Here is an 11,351-nt window from a genome sequence, read left to right on the forward strand (position 1 = left end):
AAAGTTATTCCTGTAAAGTGAACATCGTTTTTAGACACCAAGAAAATTAGTTGCTGTACACAAATTGACAGCTAAAACCACCATTTCATTATTTTAGATTTAATGACACTACAGTACAACATGCCTTCTCAAGTGCATCATGCCATGGTCAGATGGCAGGATGTAGGCAATCAGCCATCTTGGTTACTGAACAAGTAGACTTACATATATAGAAGTGGATCTATAAGTTCTTTGACATTACCTTTCCAAGTTTGTAATGCCATTGTCAAACAGTAAAGCCATCTTAGTTACAAAGTTTTTCAACTTCATAGTAGGTCCATGAAGCAAGTGTATTTAATTTAGCTCTACACTAAAATGTAGGCAGAGCGGTCATCTTCTTCATAAAACTTTTTCATAGTCTAATATAATTATAGTGTTATGTATTATGAAATGCACTCTTAAGGTGTCTGTAACATTGGCTAGTTAGTCAGACGAAATGAGGCAGAGTGGCGTCCATCTTGGTTATAGAACATCTTTATCAATGTGTTGTGTATGAAATGCAGGTCAAAGTCGTCTATTACTTTACCAAGTCAGTTAAGCCATGGTTAGACGTCATGACATTGGCAGGGGGATCTTGGAGATCAGTACTGAGCACAACCTTTCCCAACACTAACCTTAACATGTCAAGCACTAGGCAAGGTAACAACTTGTACCATATTATAACATCTTGCGGTTTTTGATGTGGACGTGGTTTGAATCCCCTACCTTCAGCACCCGAAGGAAATGCTCTACCACTGAGCTATCAGGGTGGTGTGTTGTGTATGAAGCATGATTTTAAGTTGTCTATAACCTACCCCAGTCAGTCATGCCATGGTCAGACGACATAACATAGGCAGTACGGCCATCTTGCTCATAAAACTCTTCAATCGTCTCGACAACCTGCTGTATCCCTGCATCCACCAGTCGGATGTTTTCCAGATACTCACTGGAAGAAAATTTGTATAAACATTCAGGGCTCTTCCAGTTAAACATAAAACCCATGGCAGGAAGGTAATTATTTTCTTATGATATGGTATATGTGTCTTTTTTTGCTAATTTAGACCCAAAAAGGGTAAATTTGCTGGGGGTGGTATAATTTAACAGTGCCTTCCCTTCCCCCCCTGGGGGTTTTATATTTAAATGAAATAGCCCTTAGATTAAAACCTCTTCCAAAAGCATGTCAAGATGAGGCCAACAGTAGTCATGTTTCAATTTTAGCTGGTCAAGCAGCACAATTCAAGAAATATGTCAGCCAGAGTAACGGGACTTGTATGTTGTATGCTTAATGTTATTGTTAATTTAATGTGAAAAACATCTTACTGATATCAGAATCTAAATGCACCTACTCAGAGTGTGGTTTCATGGAATGTCCGTTGGTGTCCAGGCCAAGCAGGTGAAGGAAGAACACGACCTTATCCTTGTTAAGTCTAGCTGTCAGATCTGGGTCCTTCATACTGTTCCTCATAAACTCCTACAATTTAAAAACCGCAGATAACTAATTTTATAATGATAAATCAGATAAAATGTTCAATTGCAGAACTCTTTATTTAAAAAGATTTCTCTGTAACTTTAAACCTATGTGTTTTGAAGACATTGTCCGACTAAAGATTAGGTCAGATGGTTTTTCTTTTAATTAATTTTTGTTATTTAGGATATATCTAATATTATAAAATCCTATCACAGATTATGTTTGTACTAATAATTGAAATAAAGTGCCAAAAAATAGAGACATGATGTTGGTTTTTATTTGGCCATCAACACACATAAACAATCCAATAAAATGTATTATTCATAAAATAATTATTTTATATTATAGTTAATTGGCAATCGGCATAGTTGCATTGAACCATTTACAAACAGTATTAAGTATCAAGACATATCACATAACTAACCAGTACATATTATAATGATAATACAACTGTTCTCATTGCATTAATAAGGTGAAAACTTGTTTACATCAAAATCCCCAGCAATATAAATAATCCTAACACATATTTAAAACAACTTATTGAAGTTGCACAAAAAAAGCACATAAGGAAAATGGCAATACTGACTGCATACAGATGGACCATTTGCATGTGAAATGTTGGTATCCCATATTCGGCTACCACTGGTAAACTTTTACATGCTATTTCAAACTAATGTAAGGAATATGAAATAAAAGTCACCACATTGCTGATGATGTGTGTATACTAGCAAGTGTCATTTATGTACCTGAAACTCGTCAAATACCCAGGTGTCAAGCGGGGAACTGTCAGCACGAGCAAAATCCTCAAAGTGGGCAGGGTAGCATTTCGTGAACACATGGTCTCCTGTTGCACCTTGTAATTAATATTAAATTAATTAATAACTGACACAATGATGAATAGAAAGTTTTATGCTAACTCAAGCTTAAAATTAAATATGTTAAATATGGGAAGGTCAAATGTCAGTCTTGAAAGCCTAGAAACTTACATATAAATCTTTTAAATAAAAGTTTACTCGAATTTTATAAATATTATGCAAAATAAAATGTTCTTCGGCACAAAGCAACTTTTTATTCCCTTCAAGACTGTAACATAGAAAGGGCATATTTACTGACTGACAGTTGTAAGCCTATGATTTAACTCTAAATATGATCTAATAACTTTTTACTAAAGCATACTCAATAAGAAAATATAACAGTTTAAAATCAGACTTTTCTCCTTTATAAAGCTCACCTTTAGAGAACATGGGGAGAATATCGGGCGATCCCCAGGACCAAGTGTAGCGGCTCTCGTTAAACAGGGAATCAAACTCTACTGGGTTTTCCTTCCAGCCTGAAATATCAGTCACTCCATTACTGGTTATTTGTGTAAGCATAGCAATAACATGGGTTTACAATAAACTTTAGTGTAACAGATATGGATAGGGCTTAAGCTCAAGAGTTATGGATTGATGGTGCACCATGTCCTTTTATTGTAGCACAACTTTGTCCTCATTGAAGCCAGCATGTGACCCCTTCTCACTCGCGGCCTTCAATACTTGAAAATAAATGTCTTATTTTGTTTTTAATCAAACTAATTTGATTATAAATACAAACAAAATTACAAATTTGCAGTTGAAACCTAATAAAACTCCAAATAAATACATTTCTTCACTTCTGTCATATTTGTAATGTTGAATTCTACACAGCTCGACCAAATGTGCCCTTTTCTTTTTTTAGCTACCTGTACCTTTTTTCTGCAGCACCCTGTCCTTTTTTAAATCCTGGCTTAACTCTTACTGGACTAACATTTTATAATGAGGCCTTTATAAGCCAAATAGAAAAACTAACAGTTCATCAATTTGAAAACATTTCATAATCAATTTAAAAATTTAATAGGAAAAATAGGAAAGGTCAGTTAGATTATACAGAGAATATACATGTTGAGCTAGATTGAAAGACAGCTGGAAGTCGGTTTCCTGAGAAAAAACAGTACTGCGTCCTTTTTGAGAGGCTACATCCATGTCCCCCCGGTGGGGATCCAACTTACAACCTCTGGGGTGAGAGGCAGCAACCAATATCACTAAACCCCTATCATCCACTAGGTCAATTATTGCCCATTAAGATTAATAGTAAGTTAAGCTTTGTAGTCAATTTACTTCAACAGTGATCAAAAATAGCACAAGCCAGCACACCCAAAACCAGCCCAGATTTGTTAAAAATAAGCACTTTGTCATAAGTTTATAAATTCAGACTTGGGGGTATAATCTCATTATGAACTTATAGAATTCACACTTATTAAAAAAAATCTTAATTCTGATGACTGCATCAACAGACAAAGATGTCATTGCAAATTGTTTGCTATTGAAAATAATGAGATAAGAAAATTGTGTTCATTCAAATAATTTAAAAGTACTGTGACTAAGAAGAATCCAACCTTTGGCGACTGCACTGACGTCTTCGTAGAAGCCTGCAATGAGAGCCACATGACCTGGCCTAGACTCAGTCGGCACTCGTGTGTGTGATACGCCCCATGATCCTGACTTCTCAATCATACTCCTGCAAATACATTCCATTTAAGCATTAGGTGTTATTCTAGTACCATAACTTCAGCTCTTAAAATTTGAAAGCTATATTTAATGCATTTAGAAAGGAATCAAAGGCTTAATTAGCAACAAAGTATTACTCTTATTTAAATATGAGAAAGCCTTTTTGAGAACTAAGGTCTTTATCTGAATACATTTAAAGGAATATAACAAGCATACAGTCTTCTCAATAATAACCGGATACTGGTCAAATGGATGATTCAATGGCAAATGGGCTGGTTCAATTTTAGAAATATAAGTGAATTTTAAATAAAAATAAATATTAACTGGTCGGTTACTTTACTATTTCAGATGGTTCAAAACCCCATATAAAACAAAGGGATTAATACATATGTCGGTGGTTCATTTCACTACTATTCCCCAGTCCTATACTCATTGTTTTTCCAATAGACTGATTATTCCTAAACAATTGCAGAGTTGGAATCCACACTTTTTACGTAAAAAAAATGTGCATGAAGAAATGCTTTGGACCCTCAGATTTTTGCACAGGACCCAAGCTTGTGAAATATGTAAGGTTGAGGAATGCCAAGCCAGCATATCTCAAAATGAATTACTGTTATGATTAGATAATTATGATTTGTTTTTACAAACAACTGCACTTTGTGAGTCTTCCTACTCTTGCAATTTTCTTTAAATGATATGCATTCATAGATGACCTACATGTAGTTCAATTCACACTTTATGTAAATGTGTAAATACTGTTTACCTTAGATAAGGAATCCTTGTGTTTCCATCTTTGTCTAGCTCAAACATCTTATCAGCTCTGAGGCCGTCAGCAGAGAATAGCACCAGTCTTTTAGCCAGGGGTGGGGTTGTGGAGTGGTGGGGGGTCATCCCGTGAACAACGGGGGATGTGAAATAGATGTCAAAGATGGAGTAGAAAAATATTGTGTGGATGACAATACCCACAACAAGCACCTGCCATGTCCTCATGATCTAAAAATTATGTAAAAATGTCTGAGAAGATATACATGTTGAAACGCAAGAATATCTTAAGAACGGTTACTGGACTTACCGAAATACGATTATTTACCGAAAGACGGATAAAATTACCGAAAGACACATGAAAGTTACCGAAAGACGCCTTCTAATGCATTTAATTTATTGTTTTATATTAATATTATACAAATACATTTAACCAAACCACATTTTAGAGAAAAATATTTAAATAGAATGATGTAATAGGCAGTTGAAAATTCAGTGTTCGAGATCGAATTCCGCGTGCCGACTCGCCAACCGAAAGACAGATAAAAGCTTCCAAAATAAACAATTATTTCAATTAATGATGATCTCCTAATATTCATATAACTAAAACACTCATAAAAATGAAAAAGTTAATGAACATATTTACTTATTGTTCATTTGAATAAAGGCAATAAGTCAGTGAAATAGTTGTCTCCCTTCACCAACCGAAAGACGATTTAACGCAGATAAAAATAACTTATTAGTTGTTGTATTATGAAAATGATTATGAATTTGGATTCAAATAATAGCATTTATATTCTTATGGAAATGTTAGATCAATAAACAGCATTTGAAAGTATTTTGGAATATATTTGAAACATTACCTTTGAAATAGGTCGAAAATGTCGCTAAAATCATTTTCTTTTAAACAACTTAGATCTACAGTATAGTTTAGGGCTTTCAAATTATAATATTGTTTTATATGAAAATTGAAAAAAGAAGTTTTTAAACAGCGAAGTTCTCATATTCAGGTAAATTAGCTTACTTACGGACAATATTAACCAGACCACACCAAATACACAAAATCAGGCGATGTTTAAAACAACATAATTATCACCCGGTATATGACACCCCACAAAGTAGCGGCACGTTTTTTGGGGGACAGTTTGGTATAATTGGAAGTGTGTTAATTTGGGTAAACCCTTTACGTGTTGAGTAAAAACCATAATAATTACGCATTAAAGGACCGCAGTACGTGTACATTTATTATTTTGTGATTTTCACACAAATTGACGGCTTCATTCGAATTACGATTCATAAATAACAATCGCGAGTATTAAAGAAGTCCAAATTAATAGAACTTTTCACTCTGAAATCATTAATGATGGATGAGTTTCCTTGTGCTATATGTGCTGTTGACTGTAGTAGTGATCAATGCATACATTGTTCTAATTGTAGAAATTGGGGTCATGCTTAATGTTCTGAATTGTCCGAGCAAGACCTTAAGTATACTATACTTCTTCTAAACAAGACCCAACCTACAAAAAGAGGGTGACATGGTTAGGTGAGGGGGGGATAAGCAGCTCACTGGCAGTAGTTGAATACTTAGGTAAGTTCCCAGGTCTAGCTCCCTACACAAATTCTAAAGACCCCAAGTCTGAGTATCTGCATACCCCAGACTTTGTTCTTGAGGAGGTCAAAGCAACAAAAGGCCAAGAGAAACCCCACCAACTGTATAACAAATTCAAGAACAAGTATGATGAGGTCACCCTTTCCGTCTGGTCTGCAACAAATCTATGACATTAACAGACGCCAAACAAAAGCTGTCACAGTATGTGACGAATGCCCCCGATTGTGACATTGACCTATGAACAAGGTCAGTACATGAAAAGTCGATCTTGCCTTTACATGTCAAATACATATGGCAAGTTATTTTAAATTGCCTCTGAACATAAAAAATACAACCCATAGTTGACAACCGACACTGCTATGTCCTTATATATGCAGCATTCCATTGTGAATAAACACCCAAGTGTGACCATGACCTTTGAGATAGGGACATGGGTCTGTCATGCGACAAGTCGTCTTGGTATGTGGAACACATGTGGCAAGTTATTTTAAAATCTGTCCATACAAGGGAAAGTTACAGCCCGGACACGACAACTTATACTCTATGTCCTTATATACAGCACTCTGTTGTGAATAAAGACTAAGTGTGACCTTGACCTTAGAGGCAGGGACACGGGTCTTGCACGCGACATATTGTCTTGGTATGTGGAACACATGTGGCAAGTTATTTTAAAATCTGTCCATATAAGGGAAAGTTACAGCCCGGACACGAGTTATTGAGCCGGACACACGGACGGACGGACGGACGGACGGTGCGATTTTAATATGCTCACCTTCGGGGGCATAAAAAGCAATGAGAATACTCTATCAGGTCACCCCACCAAGGTTGCAGACCAATTTCAAGTGCTGGACAACTTAGTTTCCCAAGGGGTCACCCATTTGTAATGTCCATAGTTAGAATTAGTTCCGGCCCGCCCGTCATCATCTTGTACACTGACGAACAGATGACTGACTTAAACAATCTATGTATGTCTGGACAAACATTCCTTTACATTGACAAGACCTTCATGCTTTGTAAAATGCACGTGACAGTTACTTGTTACAAGCAACTGTCCGTCAATCGCCGAGACGCACTGGTGATCCCCCAATTTTCTTAGGCCCCATGTTCATACACGACCACAGTGATTATGAAACATACAGTCAACTTTTCCATCACCTGAAGCTCAAGTTAGGCGTCAGTTCCGACAAATAAATCGTATTTCGGTTGATGATGGGAGATAACTCTATTTGACTAAAAAAGGGAAATTCTTTTATAAAATGCATTAGAAGGCGTCTTTCGGTAACTTTCATGCGTCTTTCGGTAATTTTATCCGTCTTTCGGTAAATAATCATATTTCGGTAAGTCCAGTAACCCTCTTAAGAAACAGCTTTAATTTATAAATACTTGTTCCAATATTGTACCTCTTTAAATGCTATGCTTTTATTTCCAGGTCACCAGGTCTTTATGTTTTGATAGATATGTTAATAAAATAGTTATGTATGTTGGAAAAATGCTCAGTGAGCTTATGTTTCTTGTTAGCATATACCTGACTTTAAATAAAGATTTTTGTATCTTGACTGTTGTAAATAACAATCACCATATATCTAAACAGTAAAATACCATTTCCAAATGTCAGTACGATGTGATAAAGTACAGGTCATTTTGATTCAACAAGCCTAAATTCTGACATTATTACTTCGCTCATGAAATTTTAACAAGGCTGGCTAGATACAATCCATAATTCATACACTGAGCAAGCCTGCCATTTCACCAGTGCAAGGCTTGTAGGCCTATGAAAACTTTGACCACTGTCAGTGACTCAAGTTTGACATGAGACGGAGTGTGTGACTCCCTCTGAATAGTGGGTGTTAAAACTGACGTGAATCATCTGTATTTGATTCAACCAACTATAAAAATACCAATGCATATAATGTTAAGAATGGTCAATTTATGATAGCCGGTACATGTATGTGTTATCCATCGTATATCAGGATTGCATATATCTTAATAATTATTTGACAGTAGTAGTAGACGGACAGGATATAGAAAATATAGTATTATCGACATACAATTATACGCTTTTCGCAAAATATCGCCGATTAAAACTGAAGTATGTCCTTAGTTTCTTGTACACTGGTGATTTGTTATTTGTTCGTGTGTGTACGAAACTGCGAGTAGATACAATATTTATAACAGACGTTTTCATTGGTTGATGAAGATGCCTTTTATTTAGTGAAAACGGACAAATGAATCCGGTCAAGCAGTAAAAAAAATGTCCCTGCAATATATAAAAATTGAAAATACATTTGTATAATTAACAGGGCGCGGATCCAGCATTCGATGTAAGAGGGGGGCGTAACTAAGGGGCATAACTTTTTTTAGAAGTTTTATCAATTTCTAGTCGGAAATAGGGGGGTGCGGGGTGATACAGGAATCCAGTGGATTTCACGTGAAATCCACTCAAAACGTGAAATCCACTCAGAACTCAGTTATTTTAATTAATAATTTAAAAAAAATATATAAACACTAGAAAGTGCCTCATGAAAGGTTTATATTTCAAATTTTATTGAAATTGGTCAAAAAAAAAGAAGTTAGAGCAATTTTTCATTTTTTTCCAAAAATAGATCGGAAATCGGGGTGAAATCCAGATTCCGATAAGTGAAATCCACTCATAACTCATTAATTTTAATAAGTAATTTTCTGTTTTTGTATATTTATTAGAAAGTGCCTCATAAAGGGTTTATATTTCAAATTTTATTGAAATTGGTCAAAAATGAAGAAGTTAGAGCAATTTTTCGAAAATAGATAGGAAATTGAGGTGAAATCCAGTTTTCGAGAAGTGAAATCCACTCATAACTCATTAATTTTAATAAATAATTTTTTGTTTTTGTATATTTATTAGAAAGTGCCACATAAAGGGTTTATATTTCAAATTTTATTGAAATTGGTCAAAAAGTGAAGAAGTAAGAGCAATTTTTCGAAAATAGATCGGAAATCGAGGTGAAATCCAGTTTTCGAAAAGTGAAATCCACTCTTAACTCAGTTTTATTAATAAGTAATTTTTATTTTTTGTATACATTTTGGAAAGTGCCTCATGAAGGGTATATATTTCAAATTTTATTGAAATATATCAAGAAATGAAAAAGTTAACGCAATTTTTCGGAAATCGAAGTGAAATCCACATTTTGACAAGTGAAATCCACTTTTTCAGACGTGAAATCCACTCATAACTCATTTATTTTTAACAAATTAATTTTTCTGTAGAACAAATAATTGAAAGGGCTTCATAATGGGTTTATATTTCAAATTTTATCCAAATTGATCCAAAAATAAGAAAGTTGTAGACCTAATTTGAAAAAAAGGGCGGAAATCGAAGTGAAATCCACATTTTGACAAGTGAAATCCACTTTTTCAGACGTGAAATCCACTCAAAACTCATTTATTTTTAACAAGTAATTTTCCAAAAATAAGAAAGTTGTAGTCCTATTTTGAAAAAAGATCGGAAATCGAAGTGAAATCCACATTTTGACAAGTTAAATCCACTTTTTGAGACGTGAAATTTACTCATAACTCATTTATTGTTAAAAAATTATTTTTTTGTTGAACAAATAATTGAAAAGGCTACATAAAGGGTTTATATTTCAAATTTTATTCAAATTGATCCAAAAATAAGAAAGTTGAAGTTATATTGTGAGGGCGTTTTGTTGTGTATGCATAATTGTTTAATTTTTTTTCATGATAAACACAATATCCATACACATCCAGGCCATACCACGTGGAGGCGCTCTCAATCATGGCCCTTTTTACTTTCGAATTTTGAAAATATTAAAAATTTAATAAATAATCCGAAAATTGTTTTGTATTATTTTTTTATGCCAGACATTTATTTATGGTTATTTATACATGTACATTGGTTGATATACGTAATCCTAAAAAAATAAACAAACAAATACAACAGAACAAAGTTACACCAAGTGAAATCATATGTTTAACTTGGTTTACAATAATGAGAGATAATGAAAAGGTATGTTCACAACAGTTAACGAAAATAATTACACAAAATAAACAATAGCAAAATATGAAAAAATATACACAGGTAAACAGAAAGGGGAAACTTCAAAGACAAATTTCTAAGCAAAAAAGTTTCAACGCACAGAGAAAACGCATCAATAATCTTGTTCGAAAAAGTGTACAATGCATTGAAATGAAGGACATAAGAGTTCATAAGGACTACCAAAATGACATGGTGCACTACAACAACAAAGGACACATTAAATACTTTCACGCCATCAGGAAACATATTACGTAATTTCACAGATTAATACGAGCTAAAAGCAATTATTGTGATGTTAGTTATAAATATGCTTATTGTTGTAGTAATAGTAGTAGTAGTTCGCAAATGTGCTTATAAAAACACGTAGTTATTAATTTATTGTTGTTATATAGTTGTTATTTATGTTTTCAAATGTGCTTCATTCATTCATTTAAAGATGTAGTAATATCTATTCATGAGTGTTAATGTACTTTTAAACTTATTATGAAATATAGTTTTGAAATGAATAAATATTGCATTAACTCATATAAAACGTCTCCGTTTTCAATAATAAGCATATTATAAAATATGCTAAGTATATATCGTCCCATTAGAGCAAAAAGGTACCAACTAACATTTTGGTCAAAATTGACTTTTTGGCATTTTCTGAACCGTTTTTAATCAATCTTTAATATATATAAAAATCTAGTTTGTACCTAGATGATTAAAAACGATATTGCATCGGGTACAAAGGTACCAAGTGAAAATCAAGCTTTAAGTTTCTGCAAAAAGGTACCATGTGCACAGTGTTTCAGGCAAAAAGGTACCATATGTCAAATGGTACCTTTTTGTTCCAACGCTTTTTGTAACTTTGCTATAGTTGTATGCAAAAAGGAACCAAGTGACACATGGCTCCTTTTTGCACTTACTATTTTGTAAACTTGAGTGGCATTTATA

At 34.0% G+C, this 11,351-nt stretch overlaps 1 protein-coding gene across 1 annotated transcript in view; it reads right to left on the reverse strand.

Moving 5' to 3' along the window:
• Positions 1 to 8,525, reverse strand: part of LOC128243368 (GPI ethanolamine phosphate transferase 1-like) — a 28,717-nt gene extending 20,192 nt beyond the window's left edge. Inside the window, exons 1-7 of the mRNA XM_052961114.1 lie at positions 8,431 to 8,525; positions 4,775 to 5,004; positions 3,900 to 4,021; positions 2,718 to 2,816; positions 2,233 to 2,339; positions 1,365 to 1,489; positions 834 to 964 (exon numbers count right to left, since the gene is read on the reverse strand). Coding sequence (XP_052817074.1) covers positions 834 to 964; positions 1,365 to 1,489; positions 2,233 to 2,339; positions 2,718 to 2,816; positions 3,900 to 4,021; positions 4,775 to 5,001 — 811 coding nt within the window. The 5' untranslated portion in view covers positions 5,002 to 5,004; positions 8,431 to 8,525. The remainder of the gene's footprint in view (positions 1 to 833; positions 965 to 1,364; positions 1,490 to 2,232; positions 2,340 to 2,717; positions 2,817 to 3,899; positions 4,022 to 4,774; positions 5,005 to 8,430) is intronic.
• Between the last annotated feature and the right edge of the window lie 2,826 nt (positions 8,526 to 11,351).

Source organism: Mya arenaria, chromosome 8 (assembly GCF_026914265.1).
Source record: "Mya arenaria isolate MELC-2E11 chromosome 8, ASM2691426v1".
Taxonomy (NCBI): domain Eukaryota; kingdom Metazoa; phylum Mollusca; class Bivalvia; order Myida; family Myidae; genus Mya; species Mya arenaria.